Here is a 17,863-nt window from a genome sequence, read left to right on the forward strand (position 1 = left end):
CAAAAAAAAAAAAAAAAGAAAACCACTTTCCCTGATGCTTTACCATCCAGGAAACTACACTTATTAAGTGCCTATGATTTTTATTTTTTTTGAGACACAGTCACGCTCTGTCACCCAGGCTGGAGTGCAGTGGGGCAATCTCGGCTCACTGCAAGCTCTACCTCCTGGGTTCATGCCATTCTCCTGCCTCAGTCTCCTGAGTAGCTAGGACTACAGGTGCCTGCCACACCTGGCTAATTTTTTTTTTATATTTTTAGTAGAGACGAGCCAGGATGGTTTCGATCTCCTGACCTTGTGATCCGCCCACCTTGGCCTCCCAAAGTGCTGGGATTACAGGCGTGAGCCACCGCACCTGGTGCAAGTGCCTATGATTATTAAGGTGTTATACATATATTACCTTATCTAATCATAGAATCTTATGTCAGTATGATTGCTCCTTTTATAAATGGGAATCTGAGACTTGGAGAGGAGAAAATGGGATGAGTAGCAAAACTACAATTTGGATCTCTTTCTAACACCCATGTTTTCCTGAACAATGTACTGTTTCTAGTTGATAAAGGAGGGAAATGTATGCATCCTTGCCATGCTCATTTGAAAACAGACAACATATCTAAAGATGTATAGAGTAATTGGTTCAGGTCCCAGGGCGTTAACAGTTAAAGGACAGTGATTCTAGGAACCCGGCAAAGACTCAGGGTCCTGAAGAGGATTCACTTATCTCGGAAACGAAATAATCACAGGTGATGTGAATTTAGTGTATAACTAACAAAATAGGAAGAATATGTTTAATATAGTATGGCATATTCCTTAATTACAATTATTTTATTATTTCTTACAGAAAACATACAAATAAAAGTCCTTAAAAGAATAATCTCATTTAAATATAAAGCATCATTTTAGATGTCTGCCAGTGCATACTACATTACTAATGTATTCTAGATGTCTGCCAGTGTATACTACATTACTAATCAACCACTATTTACTCTGAAATTGAGGTAACACAGCCTGAGGCAACAAAATGCTCTGAGTTACTGAAACGTTTATCTCCTTTCACAAAGCAAATCAAAAGCAATGACATTACACAACAAAATAAGCAATTTAAGTTTTAAGAAAAGTGGTACATGATACAGTAAATAGATTGCCAAAAATGAAATTGCCAATAACATAAATTTCTCTCACTTTGTTATATTGTATATAAAAAAGGACACTAAGCGGCAAAATTATCCAACTGCAGACCTAAAATACTTAACGAGGTCTAAACTTCAGAGTGACAAAAACACCCGCCCAACTCTGTATCTCTATCAAAACAAACATATTATGTAAGAAAGAGTCCCCTTTAAATATATATATCTATATATAGCCATGTTATACTGTTAATTAAACCCACAGTTCTATTTATTTAAATAAGAATTAAATAAACTGCCCAAATGCTTATTTTCATTTCACAAAACAAAGTATTTCAAATCACAACTTCAGGGTGGTATACTGAATACACTGGTTCCTTAGACAGCATCAACAAGCATATTTTTAAGAATATATTTTCATCTATAGGCCAGGTAAAGTTTTATTAAATGATAAACATTTTTTAACAGTGCAGAAATACAAGTTTCAAAAACAAATACATTCAGAAGATCTGCTGTTCAAATAATATTTTTTCAAAACCAGGTGGAGGCGTATGATAAAATTCACTGAACTGGCAATCCAAAATTGCACTGTCATCAACTAAAGGGTACAAAAAGAAAGAAAATAAATTAGAAACAAACACTTTAATTTGAATGAATACATAATTATAAAATAAAATAAACTGTCTCCATAATACTACAATATTAATAGGTAAGAAGAATAAATATATCTGCTGTCCCTGATACAAAACATAATCCTATGGGTAAAAACAGCCACAACAAAAATCAAAATCTGTCAAAAACATTGGAAGGATATATATAAAAATATTATTAATTCTCTCAAGAGGATGTGAATATGAGTAATTTTTTTCTTATTTGCTTATCTGTATTTTCTCAATTGTATACAATTAAGATATATATATATTTTAAATGTTTAACTTTGGAAAAGTATAGATTCACAGGAAGTTGCAAAAATGTTAAGAGTCCAGTGCACCCTTTGTCCAGTTTGCCCCAGCGGTAACATCTTACATAACTACAGCTCAACATCCAAACCAGCAAACTGACACTGGCGCGCTACTGTGAACTAGACTGCAGGCCTTACTCAGCTTCGAAATGTTTTTACCAGCATTTACTCAAGAGAAATGAATGTGTATATCCAAAGACATATTTTCAAATGTTCACGATAGCTTTATTTGTAATCGCCCCACACTGGAAACAAGCCTAATGTCCATCAACTGGTGAAGGATAAAGAAATTGTGATATATCCACACAGTGCTACACTTCTCAGCAATAAAAACTGATGAATTATTGATATATGCTACAGCATAAATGAATCTTCAAATAATTGTGCTGAGTGAAAGAAGCCAGACCAAAAGAAAAGACCATATGATTTTGTTAATATAATACTCCAGAAAATGCAGGCTAATCTGTAGTGACAGAAAGCAGATCAGTGGTTGTTTGGTTGGGGCTGGGGTAGGGAGAGGTGAGTAGGATATAAAAGGCAGAAGGAAACCTTTGGGGTGGTGAGTATGTTCATTAACTTGACCCCGGTGATGACAAAACAAAACATGACCGTAAAGCAAAGCAAGTAAATAATTAGCACTGCCATCCAATAGTGATTACTCCCCCTGGGAGAGGAATGTAGCTGTGGTGCGGGCTGCATCTGGGCCAAGAAAATGTTCTATTTCTTGATCTAAGTCGTAATAATGTGGGTGTTCACTTGATAGCTATTTTTTTTTTTTTTTTTTGAGACGAAGTCTCGCTCTGTTGCCCAGGCTGGAGTGCAGTGGCTGGATCTCAGCTCACTGCAAGCTCTGCCTCCCGGGATTACGCCATTCTCCTGCCTCAGCCTCCCGAGTAGCTGGGACTACAGGCACCCGCCACCTCGCCCGGCTAGTTTTTTGTATTTTTTTAGTAGAGATGGGGTTTCTTCGTGTTAGCCAGGATGGTCTCGATCTCCTGACCTCGTGATCCGCCCGTCTCGGCCTCCCAAAGTGCTGGGATTACAGGCTTGAGCCACCGCACCTGGCCAATAGCTATTTGTTAAATTGCACATATAAGTTTAATGCACATTACTATATACTTTATATTTCAGCATAAATGCAGAAAAAAATGTAAATACTGGATTTGACATTCATGAAGTCACTAGTGATTTTAACAAGGGTGGTTTCAATGAGTGGTGTAATGGCAGCCGGATGGGGTTGTAGAACAAACGAACAATAACAATAAAGGTGTCAAATGCTCTACCCCCTGAGCTAGTCAAGTAATCTATACAAGAACCCCCCTGTGACACCAGTTTACCTGTGTAACAAACCCTCACAGGTACCCCCTAACCTAAATGTTAAAAAAAAAAAAAAAGAAACAAAAACAATAAAGATGGCGGATGTAGGTTATTCTAGAAGAAATGTGGCCGTCCGGGGAAGGGGAAACACAGGACTAGTGAGGGATGCATGCCCAAAGAAGGGTGTTTGGGATGGGACTCAATGTTTATAAGCAGTGAAAAGGGAGGCCCATGACATGAGATATCAATGAAATAACTGTCAAAGTGACATTCCAGAGTTGGGGAGTTTGGAACCCAGACTACAGATAAGAGTGTCTGCAACATGCAGAGCACCACTTCTGAGATGAGATGGAAAGAAGGCAGGACTGGACTTGAAGAGAGAGGGAAGCTGGAGTTCACTTGTGATCGTCTGTTTTTTGTAAAGTAGAAGGCAAGGCATTTTCAAAGGATGAATAGAGAATGCAAGAAGCACAGAATGCACAGACATGCACAAAGAATTGCTGAAAATTACTGAGAACTCAGATTAGGCTGGAAGTCATAACTTTTTTTGTTTGTTTGTTTGTTTTTGTCTTTTGTTTTGAGACGGAGTCTCGCTCTATCACCCAGGCTGGAGGGCAGTGGTGCGATCTCGGCTCAACTGCAAACTCCGCCTCCTGGATTCACGCCATTCTCCTGTCTCAGCCTCCTGAGGAGCTGGGACTACAGGCGCCCGCCACTACGCCCGGCTAATTTTTTGTATTTTTACTAGAGATGGGGTTTCATCGTGTTAGCCAGGATGGTCTTGATCTCCTGACCTCGTGATCTGCCCACCTCGGCCTCCCAAAGTGCTGGGATTACAGGCGTGAGCCACCGTGCCCAGCCAGGAAGTCATAACTTTGTAACCACAGTTCTTCAATGTTATGCAGTCTTTTTCTCTCTATAGGTTAAGTGTAAGAAGAGACAAAATGAATGATTGGATTGATCAAGGATTAGGGATAGAAGGCAAAAGGGTAAGGGGATTTAAGTTTCATGTTTATCTTTGACAAGATCAGGCTATTAAAATACTTGGTTTAATTGGACTGATTTATGAGTTCAATTTACGAAATATAATTTAGTACCTATAACCTTAGTACATTACAAATAATGCTGAATAAAAGAAACAGCTTAGAGCATTAAACTTATTTGCTACAGTTAACTTGTATAACTCACTCTACTGATATCTATTTTACTTCTCAGGCTAACCTATTTCAAATATCAAGCTAACTTTCCATTTACTCAAGTAAATAAAGTAATTGCTCTTAGGCTTACCCAATATGCAACACTAAACTGAGTTTTAAAATACACATTTACATGCAAGGACACAGAAGGTAAAATGACTGAAAAGTAATTTTAGGAGAAAAGAAGGCTAATGAAAACCTTAAACTAAAAGGTAATCACAAGCTTTGGCTATTATCATATTATTATTTATATCTGTTATTGTATATTTCTGACATCCCAGTTTGTCATCATTGATACTGCTATTTTAATTTTATTTTGCTTTTGAGACAGGGTCTTACTCTGGTGCCAAGGCTGGAGTGCAGTGGCATGATCACTGCTCACAGGAGACTTGATCTCCCACGCTCAAGAGATCCTCTCAGCTCAGCCTCCCAAGTAGCTGGAACTACAGGCACGCACAACTACACCTGGATAATTTTAAAATTTTTTGTAGAGACGGGTTCTCATTATGTTGCTCAAGGCTGGTTCTCAACTCCTGGACTCGAGCAACCCTCTTACCTCAGCCTCCCAAAGTGCTGGGATTACAGGCATGAGTTATTGCACCAGTGCTGCTTTTACAGTAAACTACAAAACATTTAATTAGTTCTTTTTTTTTTTTTTGAGATGGAGTCTTGCTCTGTCACCCCAGCTGGAGCACAGTGGTATGATCTCGGCTCACTGCAACCTCTGCCTCCTGGGTTCAAGCGATTCTTCTGCCTTACCCTCCTGAGGAGTTGCAATTACAGGTGTGTGCCACCACACCCGGTTTCACCATGTTGGTCAGGCTAGTCTTGAACTCCTGACCTCAAATGACCCACCTGTCTCGGCCTCCCAAACTGCTGGAATTACAGCCTTGAGCCACTGTGCCTGGCGTAATTAGTTCTTTTTCTTTCCTTTTTTTTTTTTTTTGTGGAGACGAAGTCTTGCTCTGTCACCCAGGCTGGAGTGCAATGGCACGATCTCAGCTCACTGCAACCTCCAGCTCCCGGGTTCAAGCGATTTTCCTGTCTCAGCCTCCCATGTAACTGGGATTACAGGAGTGCGCTACCATGCCTGGCTAATTTTTTATGTTTTTACTAGAGATAGGGTTTCACGATGTTGGCTAGGCTGGTCTCAAACTCCTGACCTCAAGTGATGCTTCGGCTTCGGCCTCTCAAAGTGTTGGGATTATAGGTGTGAGCCACCGTGCCGGTCCTAATTAGTTCTTATTATAACCCAAATTTAAGAACTTAAATGAGAAAATATTTTTAGACTTACTAAAACTACAGGCAGAAAAATCATATACCTGTTTATTTAAAGTTGATGATATAAAAGGCTGGGCAGTGACTCATGCCTGTAATCCCAGCACTTTGGGAGGTCGAGGTGGGCAGATCACTTGAACTCAGGAGTTCGAGATCAGCCTGGCCAACATGGTGAAACCCCGTCTCTAGCAAAAATACAAAAGTTGGCCAGGCGCTCATGCCGATAATCCCAGCACTTTGGAAAGCCAAGGCAAGCAGATCACGAGGTCAAGAGATCGAGACCACGCTCGCTGGCCAACATGGTGAAACGCCGTCTCTACTAAAAATACAAAAATGAGCTGGGCGTGGTGGTGTGCGCCTGTAGTCCCATCTACTCAGGAGGCTGAGGCAGGAGAATCGCTTCAACCCGGGAGGCAGAGGTTTCAGTGAGCCGAGATCGCGCCACTGCACTCCAGCCTGGTGACGGAGCGAGATTCTGTCTCAAAACAAAACAAAACAAAACAAAACAAAACAAAACAAAAAAACCCAAAAGTTAGCAGGGCGTGGTGATACACATCTGTAATCCCAGCTACTCTGGCGGCTGAGGCACGAGAATAGCTTGAACCCAGGAGGTGGAGGCAGCAGTGAGCCGAGATCACAACATTGCACTCCAGTCTGGGTGACAGAGTGAGACACTCTGTCTCAAAAAAAAAAAAAAAAAAAAAGTTGATAATATAAAAAATGAAGCAGAATGGATAAAGACATTGTGGTTATGTTTTTCTAAAAAAAAAGAGAGAGAGAGACCTTTTTTTAGAGATATGAATAAAACATTTATGAATAAAATTATATATTATCTGGCATTTGCCTCAAAATAATCCAAGGAGGGTAAGTGAAGAACAATAGCAGCGTTGGGGGTTGGGGGGGTGTAGATGAAACTCAACTGGCTCCAAGTTGATAACTGTTTGAAGCTGGCTGATGGGTATATGAGGGTTTATTATACTATTCTTTTTACTTTTGTACATGTTTGGAATTTTCTATAATAAAAATTAAGGTAGGCCAGATGTGGTGGTTCATGCCTGTAATCCCAATAGTGGTGCACACTTGTAGTCCCAGCTACTGGAGTTGCTGAGGCAGGAGGATTGCTTGAACCCAGGAGTTTGAGGCTGCAGTGAGCTGTGATCAAGCCACTGCACTCCAGCCTGGGGGACAGAGCAAGACTCTGTTGCAAAAAAAAAAAAAAAAAAAATTAAAGTAATTAAGTGGTATAGAGTCATCTCTCAAGCAGCCCAAGTCTTGGAGGGACACACTTGTATAGAAATAATAGCACTTATACATATGCGACTACCAAAGCAAAACAATCAGTATGAAACTATTCCAAGTCACTATTTCCCTCAGAAAAGTGTTAACGTTTAGGGAATTTTGCAAAGGTTATTAATGCGCAGTCTACATAAAATTCCCATCTCTATTTCCAAAATATTATTTATAATTATGTTTCCTGGTCATGCAATCATTCCCAATAACTTGCAGAAAAAAATTTCTAAATTCAGTAAAGCTTTTTCAAACTTTCTAAAACATAAAACTACATGTTGAAAAAGGGAGTATGGTTATTGCATATTTAAGTATAATCATTGTAGTTAGCAAGTTTTTTTTAAATACATGGGGAACAGAAACTATCCTTAATCTTGCAAAGTGGGATTGTAATATCCTACTGACTACATTCCATATAAAAAGGTCCTTATGGCCGGGCATGGTGACTCATGCCTGTAATCCCAGCACTTTGGGAGGCCAAGGCGGGTGGATCATCTGAGGTCAGGAGTTCAAGACCAGCCTGGCTAACATGGTGAAACCCCATTTCTACTAAAAATACAAAAATTAGCCAGGCATGGTGGCGGGCACCTGTAATCCCAGCTACTCGAGAGGCTGAGGCAGGAGAATCTCTTGAACCCAGGAAGCGGAGGTTGCAGTGAGCCGAGATTGTGCCACTGTACTCCGGGCTGGGTGAAGAGCGAGACTCCATCTCAAACAATAAATAAATAAATAAAATAAAAAGGTCCTTATTAACAGTGTGTCCAGATTTCTAGATGATAGCTATAAAAGTAACATACATGCTGATATGGTTTGGCTGTGTCCCCACTCAAATCTCATCTTGAATTATAGTTCCCATATTCCCCACGTGTTGTGGAGGGACCCGGTGGGAGGTAATTGAATCATGGGGGTGGTTACGTTCATGCTGTTCTTGTAATAGTGAGTGAGTTCTCTCAAGATCTGATGGTTTTATAAGGGGCTTTCCCCTACTTCGCTCAATCTTCTCCTTCCCACTGCTATGTGAAGAAGGATGTGTTTGCTTCCCCTTCTGCCATGATTGTAAGTTTCCTGAGGCCTCCCCAGCTCTGCAGAACTGTGAGTCAATTAAACCTCTTTCCTTTATAAATTACCCAGTCTTGGGTATGTGTTTATAGCAGTATGAAAATGGACTGATACACATGCCAAACAAAAGTTTATATCTAATAATACACTAGAAATATTTCAGCTTACCATAAACAACTGGATACACTGTCCCTCGTATACCTGATGCTGGACAATGCATGTTTTTTCCATTCAAGTATACATTTAACTCAACATGGTCATATGTAATACCCTAGGAAGGAAAAAACAGAAATGTTCCATAAAAGCTGAGCTGTCAGAAAGCATTGACTGGGAAGTATGGAAACACAAAAAGCTAAGCATAGGTTGACAACGATTTTCATTAAGGGTTGACAATTTGGTAGAATTCTACTTGAACTGAGCTAAAAAAATTAGTAGTGATTGCCAGGCGCGGTGGCTCAAGCCTGTAATCCCAGCACTTTGGGAGGCCGAGGCGGGTGGATCACGAGGTCAGGAGATCGAGACCATCCTGGCTAACATGGTGAAACCCCGTCTCTACTAAAAAAATACAAAAAAACACTAGCCGGGCGTGGTGGTGGCGCCTGTAGTCCCAGCTACTCGGGAGGCTGAGGCGGGAGAATGGCGTGAACCCGGAAGGCGGAGCTTGCAGTGAGCTGAGATCCGGCCACTGCACTCCAGTCTGGGCGACAGAGCGAGACTCCGTCTCAAAAAAAAAAAAAAAAAAAAAATTAGTAGTGATTATGAGGGGGGATAAAGTCAGGTAACATCCCAAGAGTCCACATTAGAGGTAAAAGATTAAAGTAAAACTGAACTAGGATTCAGTTTAAATCCTAGAATTATATTTGTATAATCTGGATTTTATATTTTGAATGCTAAGATAATGTAAGTACTACATACCATGAATAGATAAAACTTTCACACTCATACAGAAAACACTGCTCTCTCTCTACAGAATTTGATCTTAAGAAGGAAAAACAAAGGTTTTTATCACTGTCAGGACTTACTACCTGTCACTGTTTTCAAATTGTGAAGAAACATCTCTATACAATTTATTTCCAGAAGGAAATAACACATTTCTACATCTCCTTACCCTGGTTTCAAATTTGTCAAGTGTATAATCAAGGAAAAGCTGGTGTTTACAACTGAATAAAATTGGTAATTAGTTTCAAGTTAAAAAATAGAAAAATAACAGCTCAAATGATTTAAAAAACAATGTAATAAAAATTAATCGGTACACTATTGATGGCAAAAATCACAATTAGTGATATTAATAATAATTGTTAAAATGCTAGAAAAGACTTAGCCCATATTATATACCAATAGTGCTACTATTCTAGGCAGTTCATATTTACTCATTTAATCCCCACAAGAAGACAGTATTATTATCCCCATTTTACAGATGAGGTAGCTAAAGCACAGAAAGATTAAGTAATTTACCTAAGGCTGCACATCTAGGAAGTGGAAAAGCTGTGATTTAAATCCATGCAGTATGATTTCAGAATACTTGCTCTTAATCACAATACCTCTCTCTAAATCACCATGCCTCTCTTTAAACACTTGTTTTTAATCACCATATCTCTCTTTAAAACTTTATACAATAGCTACTGATAACAAAAAGAGATCTTTCCCTTGAAAGACAGCAGAGATCTTTCAATAGAGACGTCATCATAGACCAACAAGCAAACCACTTCAAGGATTTCAGGATTTCTGACTGTAGAAAAATTCTACCAAGTTAAAAGCTTTTTAGAGGTAAAAAAGATTTTATAGATCATCTTAGTCTTAATTCTCTCTCTTTAAAAGCAAGACAGCAAAAGCCCAGAGAAGCTAATGTGGTAAGTGCTATGAAAGATTATCAATTCTTAGCAAAGCCAGGGTTAACTTAAACAATTATTAATAATTAAGGAATTTTGAGAAAGATAAATAGTACATAGATTGCCTTTGTTTCACTTTAGTTTGTGTCTTTAGATATAGTAATAAAGCTAACTGATGGCTGGGATTCACTTTTCTAATGAAAAAGTCTGTTTTCATTTTAAAAAACAAAAACTTAATTACATAAAAAAAGAAAGTATGTTACTCTCATTATGGGACTACCAGAAATCTAGCAGTTCACATCAGTGAGGCTGTAATCCAGGCACCTTCATCCCCCAGTGGCCGATTGCAAACAAACAAGTTTTGTTTTTGTTTTTGAGAGGGTCTCGTTCTGTCACCCGGGCTGGAATGCAATGGCATGATGTCGGCTCACCGCAACCTCCGCTTCCCGGGTTCAGGAGATTCTCCTGCCTCAGCCTCCCAAGTAGCTGGGATTACAGGCGCCCGCCACCATGCCTGGCTAATTTTTGTATTTTTAGTAGAGATGGCATTTCACCATGTTGGCCAGGCTGGTCTTGAACTCCTGACCTCAAATGATCTGCCCGCCTTGGCCTCCCAAAGTGCGGAGATTACAGGTGTGAGCCACCGCACCCAGCATCAAACAAGCAAGTATTAAACCCAAGCCTGCAGCAGCAAGATCCCAGTACCAAAGAAGAGAGGAAGGATGTGAGAAGTCCCACCTCCAGTATAGTTTAGTTCAAGTATTTTCTTTCCTTTTTTTTTTTGAGACTAGGTCTCACTCTGTCGCCCAGGCTGGAATGCAGTGGTGTGATCTTGGCTCAGTGTGATACGCCCGCCTCAGCCTCCCAAAGTGCTGGGATTACAGGCATGTGCCACTGTGATGGGCCAGTTCAAGTATTTTCTAACCTAATCTATTCTATGATGAAGAAACTAGGTTTGACTCTGCCAAAATAATAGCAAAATACACTGTATGCTCTATGTCTTCATTAATAATTGTGTGCAGGTTACTGAACAGATTCTGAAATTAGACTGCTTCAGATATGATCTTGGTTTTTGTTTTTGTTTTTGAGACAAAGTCTTGCTCTGTGGCCCACGCTGGGTGGAGTGCAGCGGCAGGATCATGGGTCACTGCCGCCTTTATCTCCTGGGCTGAAGCGTTTCTCTCACCTCAGCCTTCCAAGTAGTTGGAACTACAGCGGCACGCCACTATGCCCAGCTAATTTTCTTTTTAAATTTTATTTATTTATTTATTTATTTATTTATTTATTTATTTATAGAGATGGGGTCTCACTATGTTTCCCAGGCTGGTCTCAAATTCCTGAGCTCAAGGGATCCTTCTGCCTTGGCCTCTCAAAGTACTAGGATTACAGGCATAAGCCATAGTACCTGGCCGAGCTATATAGTCTCATAATTAACTCACATAAGAAGTTACTTAACTTCTCTTAATCTGTAAAATGGGGATAATACTACCACTACTGTAATGGGCACGGTGGCTCACGCCTGTAATCTCAGGACTCTGGGAGGCCGAGGCGGGTAGATCACCTGAGATCAGGAGTTCCAGACCAGCCTGACCAACATGGCAAAACCCTGTCTCTACTAAAAACACAAAAAAATTAGCCAGGAGTGGTGGCAGGCACCTGTAATCACAGCTACTTGAGACTGAGGCAGGAGAATTGCTTGAACCTGGGAGGGGAAGCTTGCAGTGAGCTGAGATTGCACCATTGCACGTCAGCCTGGGCAACAAGAGCAAAACTCCATCTCAAAAAAATAATAATAATAATAATAATACCTATTTCAAAAGGCCATTATGAGCATTAAACAATTTAATCCTTGCCAGGCACTTAGAACAGTGCCCATAATAAATACTTAGGTTTGGGCATGGTGGCTCATGCCTGTAATCCCAGCACTTTGGGAGGCCAAGGTGGGCGGATCACGAGGTCAGGAGTTCGAGACCAGCCTGTCCAATATGGTGAAACCCCATCTCTACTAAAAAATACAAAAATTTAGCCAGGCGTGGTGGCACGCACCTGTAGTGCCAGCTACTCGAGAGGCTGAGACAGGAGCATTGCTTGAATCCAGGAGGCGGAGGCTGCAGTGAGCCGAGATGGCACCACTGCAATCCAGCCTGGGCAACAGAGTGAGACTCCATCTCAAAAAATAAATAAATAAATAAATAAATAAATAAAGGCTTAGAAGTGTTTGTTATTGTTATTATTAGAGTGTTTATAAGACTTCTCTAAAATTAAACTGATAAATGCATGTTAAAATGAAATTTGAACTTTTCAGAATTATATGTATAAGGAGAAAGTAGGCCGGGCACGGTGGCTTACACCTGTAATCCCAGCACTTTGGGAGGCCAAGGCAGGCAGATCATGAGGTCAGGAGTTGGAGACCATCCTGGCAAACATGGTGAAACCCCGTCTCTAGTAAAAAATAACAAAAATTAGCCAGGTGTGGTGGCGGGTGCCTGTAGTCCCAGCTACTCAGGAGGCTGAGGCAGGAGAATGGTATGAACCTGGGAGGTGGAGCTTGCAGTGAGCTGAGATCATGCCACTGCACTCTAGCCTGGGTGACAGAGCGAGACTCCGTCTCAAAAAAAAAAAAAGAAAAAGGAGAAAGTAAGCATAAACTGTGTCATGTTTCTCTTTCTAGTTCTGTAGCAGGCTGTGCTGTACTGGGTGATAATCATATGAATATAATCATATAATCATTTGGTTAGATGTTCAGAGCTCATTTTTCTTGATTTGTCCTCAGAGAATGGTACATGACTTTAATTCTAAACACGTGAGAATGCTTTTCCTCTCTTATAATCCATTCTACTTATTCCATGCCACCGTTAACAATTTGGTAAAATTTGTTCTCCAGTGTTTGAACTAGGAAGATAAAGTTAAAATGGCAGGGTAATGTTTTTCTTTTCTTGGCTCTGCATGTATTTCATAGTTTTAGTTCTCCTTTTATGAGAATAAGCATGAAAACTTGAAGTCTAATTTAACGACACTGACAGACTAAAAGTGGCATTCTTCAGTCTGTCACATTATGCTATCAGACATTACAATGAATGAAATGAGATAGGAAGGCAGGTAGAAGTTTCAGTTCATCAACAAAGAAAAACATTTGTTACTGATTATCCTTTCTTATGTTTGAATTTCATCTTTTAGGGTAAACAGGTTGACAGCATCAACTTGACTTCAAGATTCTCTTTCAAGAAATCACCATTTGAATAAGGATGTTCCATATTATGGGCATCTGGCAATGATCTACAAATACAGAACCAGCTATTCAAAAAGAATGGGGAAAAGCAGATTTTTTGAATGGCTTATGCCTTTCATCTCATTTTTTCTTTAGTAAATTCCGGAAAAAAACTTCCAACAATTAAAAACTTACTGTTGTTCATATTTTTTAAATTGCAAAAAAGAGAAGAAAGATCAGGCCATAATTAAAAATCTTAATTTCCACACCTTTCTTCATTCTTTCTAAAATACTGTACTTTTTTATAATTAATTAACCTGGATTTCTCTTATCTGTATCATCTTATTAGAAACTTTCTCTCATGATTCACGGATTCCTCTCAACTTGATATCAGAATTGAGAACCCAAGGTTCGGTGTACAATGGCACCTCGGCTCAAGGAGACTCCAGGACTCTGTTCTCAATCAGTAGCCTGACCTCAGTGGATAGGGAGGGGTTTTGGATATGCAGTGTGGGAGGAAGTATCTGGAAAAGACAGAAAGAAATCTTTGGATTACATTTTCAATGTGCTAGCTTTGTAAAGAGTTAAATATAGCCAGTTAGGAGTAAAAACAGAAAAGTCTCAATAACATGTAACTTTTACTATCCTCTGCTTTCCAAAAAAGAAAAACTTTTCTACAATCAAGCTTTAGGATTTTGAGTTCTGTTCTCTGAAGAGTTTAATTAGGTTAAGTTTAATGAAGATGAACATTTCTGATAAAATGCTGTAATTCTCTAACAGAATTTCATAACAAATTAAGAAATAAATGTGTGGCTAGGTGCGGTGGCTCTGGCCTGTAATCCTAGCACTTTGGGAGGCGGAGGCCGGTGGATCACTTAAGGTCAGGAGTTCGAGACCAGTCTGGCCAACATGGCGAAACCCCATCTCTACTAAAAATACAAAAAAATCAGCCGGGCATGGTGGTGTGTGCCTGTAATCCCAGCTACTCAGAAGGCTGAGGCAGGAGAATGGCTTGAACTTGGGAGGTGGAGGTTGCAGTGAGCCAAAATCATAACACTGCACTATAGCCTAGGTGACACAGCAAGACTCTAAGAAAAACAAAACAAAACAAAACAAAACAAAATCCAAGAAATAAATGTGAACATTTTCCCTAAGAGATATCCAGCCTCAAAAATATCTAGCATTTTCTAATATAAGCTTCAGCAAACCAAACTTAGAATTGTGGGCCAAGGTTTCTCTAATGTGAGAGAAACAGGAATGTGTGGTCAGCAGCCAGCCTGTCATTAATTCTCCAGAGTAGAAATAAGGGTTCACACTGATTTTCCTGGCCAGTGGCAGCTCTAAAAAGGAGGGGGCACTTGAGTAGGGCACAACATCTATACCAAGTGCTCTCCTGGAAAATGCACCATCTCATTAGATCCAATTCCATTGCTTTGGAATTCAAACCACAAACTCCCAGGCAAAGCTGTAGATACTAAAAGCAGTTCAAGTTTCGTCATTTACAGTGGAAAGCAACTCCACGAAGGAACTCACCACCACATCTCCTTCCTGTGGAAGACTGTTTGCTGGCAGCCTATTTTTCTCTTCATTGTTGTGGTAAAGGGCTCCATCATTTCTCATCACCAGACTGTGCACATCTCGGCCAAGAGGAATCTGATTCAAGTTAACCTTCTGAGTTGCAACACCAATACCCCAGATTCCTAAAAATATAATAGTTTAAATGCCCTCAAAATCTGAAGACTACAACCATAAACAGAGTTATTTTAAAAGGGAGGATAAACTTTTTAAAGGAAGTACTGTATTATCACTAAATTGTTTTCTATTACTCTTTAAAAAAAAATCTTCTTTTAAAAGTAGTTTGCACCAGCCTGGGCAACATGCCCAAACCCTGTCTCTATAAAAAATACAAAAATTAGCTGGACATGTGAGCATGTGCCTGTAACCCCAGCTACTTAGGAGGCTGAGGTGGGAGGATTGTTTGAGCCAGGGAAGTTGAGGTTGCAGTGATCCATGACCATTCCACTGCACTCCAGCCTGAGCAACAGAGCCAGACCCTGTCTCAATAAATAAAATAAATAAAATAAAATAAAATAAAATAAAAGTAGTTTGCAAACCATACTATGTTCTCCACAGATGTAATGCAGCCTAGGAGATAAGAGAGTGGGCCCTGGAATTGGGCAAATGAAGATTAAATCTTGACTCTGCTACGTCATCTTGTGCAAATTACCTAACCTCTCTTTGTTCCCTTATCTGTGAACTGAGGATTCTAACAGTACTCACCTCACAAGGTTATGAAAACATACAAGATAATTCAAGTAAAGCACTTGGAACAGTGTAAGTACTCCAAAACATGAGTAAGTAAAGCACACAATAAGTATTCAGAAAATGCTAGCTGTCATCATCATCATTATTATTCTCTCAAAAAGATATTTAAAAAGCTACACATTGAATTTAAATGGCCTGGAATTCAATTTCAAGCTCTCCCTCTGAAAAGTGGGAATATACTGTCTTCAGTTTTTACATCTACAATGAGTGACAAACAATATATGCCATAAGCAATATCATGGAGAGGAGAAATTAACAATAAGGTGTAAAATCATTTTCTTACCCAGTATTTGAAGCCACCACACCCAGCTAATTTTTCTTTTCTTTGTAGAGATGGGGTTGTGCTATGTTGCCCAGGCTGGTCTCAAACTCCTGGCCTTGAGCAATCCTCCTGCCTTAGCCTCTCAAAGCGCTGGAATTACAGGTGTAAGCCACCATGCCCCACTGAAAATCATCATTTAAAACTAATTTAGAGCTAGGCATGGTGGCTTGAGCCTGTAGTCTCAGCTACTGGGGAGGCTGAAGCAGGAGTACTGCTTGAGCCTAGAAGCTCAAGGCTGCACTGAGCTATAATCATGCCACTGCACTCCAGCGTGGGTGACAGAGCAAGACCCCATCTATAAATAAATAAATAAGTAAAACTAATTTAGAAAATAAGCCCTAGGGGGAAATTTCATATCATTCAAGGCTAGTCAAGTAATAGTAAGATTCATTTACTCCACTCTCATTTTCCTATTATCTACCCATATTACTGATGCAGTATTTCACTAGAAGTTTATTTACAATAAAGTTGTTTTTTTTTTTTTTTGAGACAGTCTTGTACTGTCGCCCAGGCTGGAGTACAGTGGCATGATCTTGGCTCACTGTAACCTCCGCCTCCTGGGTTCAAGCGATTCTCCTGCCTCAGCCTCCCAAGTAGCTGGGATTACAGGTGCCCACCACCACGCCCAGCTAATTTTTTGTACTTTTAGTAGAAACGGGGTTTCACTGTGTTGGCCAGACTGGCCTCAAATGCCTGACCTTGCAATCCATCCCCTCAGCCTCCCAAAGTGCTGGATTACAGGTGTGAGCCACCATGCCCAGCCACTTTTTTTTTTTTTTTTTTTTTTGAGATGGAGTCTCACTCTGTTGCCCGGGCTGCAGCACAGTGGTACAGTCTCAGCTCACAGAAGCCTCCACCTTCCGGGTTCAGGTAATTCTCCTGCCTCAGCCTCCCGAGTAACTGGGACTACGGGTGCCCACCACCATGCCTGGATGATTTTTGTATCTTTAGTAGAGATGGGGTTTCACCATGTTGGCCAGGCTGATCTTGAACTCCTGGCCTCAGGTGATTCGCCCACCTTGGCCTCCCAAAGTTGTTGGGATTACAGGCATGAGCCACCATGCCCGACCACTTTATAATAAAGCTTTTATTTAAAAAGTTTTCCCATATACAATACAGACACAGTTAACTAACCTATTACAATCACATAGAATTGCTTTACAGTTCAAGAAACTCCATAAATTTTAAAAAGAGAAATATAGACTGTAGACTTCTATCTGAATTCTGAATTTGATGACTGCTTCAAAACACTAAATCAGGGTATCTTAATAACTGAGTTAAGAGAAAAACTCTGGCTCACGCCTGTAATCCCAACACTTTGGGAGGCCGAGGAGGGCAGATCATGAGATCGGGAGTTTGAGATCAGCGTGACCAACATGGTGAAACCCCCGTCTCTACTAAGAATATAAAAATTAGCCGGGCGTGGTGGCGCATCCCTGTAATCCCAGCTACTCAAGAGGCTGAGGCAGGAGAATCGCCTGAACCCGGGAGGTGGAGGTTGCAGTGAGCCGAGATTGCGCTACTGCACTCCAGCCTGGGCAACAGAGCAAGACTCTGTCTCAAAAAAGAAAAAAAAAAAAAAAGAAAAACTCAGAATCAACAGATTGACTTTAATCCTAAGATAAATAGCAACAATATATGCTGCTTATATGTTTGACCTTATATGCTTGACCAAACAAGAGGGTTCATCTGGATCCCATTAAAAATACTAGTGTCTTATATTTATACAGCATGTCTTGTCTTAAAACACTTTCATACAGAGTTCCTGTGAGGCAGAAAGGGCAGCATCTGTAATATCCATTTTATAGATAAGAAAACTGAACCTGGCTGGGCGCGGTGGCTCAAGCCTGTAATCCCAGCACTTCGGGAGGCCAAGACGGGCGGATCACGAAGTCAGGAGATCGAGACCATCCTGGCTCACACGGTGAAACCCCGCCTCTACTAAAAATACAAAAAA

General features: G+C 40.3%; 1 protein-coding gene across 2 annotated transcripts in view; it reads right to left on the reverse strand.

Annotated features, from left to right (window-relative positions):
- Nucleotides 1-1,028: 1,028 nt before the first annotated feature.
- Nucleotides 1,029-17,863, reverse strand: part of SPRYD7 (SPRY domain containing 7) — a 24,539-nt gene continuing 7,704 nt past the window's right edge. For both annotated transcript variants that reach the window (XM_025364855.1, XM_025364856.1), the window contains 3 exons: nt 14,793-14,959; nt 8,391-8,493; nt 1,029-1,722 (listed from right to left, as the gene is read on the reverse strand). In XM_025364855.1, the coding sequence (XP_025220640.1) occupies nt 1,625-1,722; nt 8,391-8,493; nt 14,793-14,959 (368 nt within the window). In that variant the 3' untranslated portion in view covers nt 1,029-1,624. The remainder of the gene's footprint in view (nt 1,723-8,390; nt 8,494-14,792; nt 14,960-17,863) is intronic.

Source organism: Theropithecus gelada, chromosome 17 (genome assembly GCF_003255815.1).
Source record: "Theropithecus gelada isolate Dixy chromosome 17, Tgel_1.0, whole genome shotgun sequence".
NCBI lineage: Eukaryota > Metazoa > Chordata > Mammalia > Primates > Cercopithecidae > Theropithecus > Theropithecus gelada.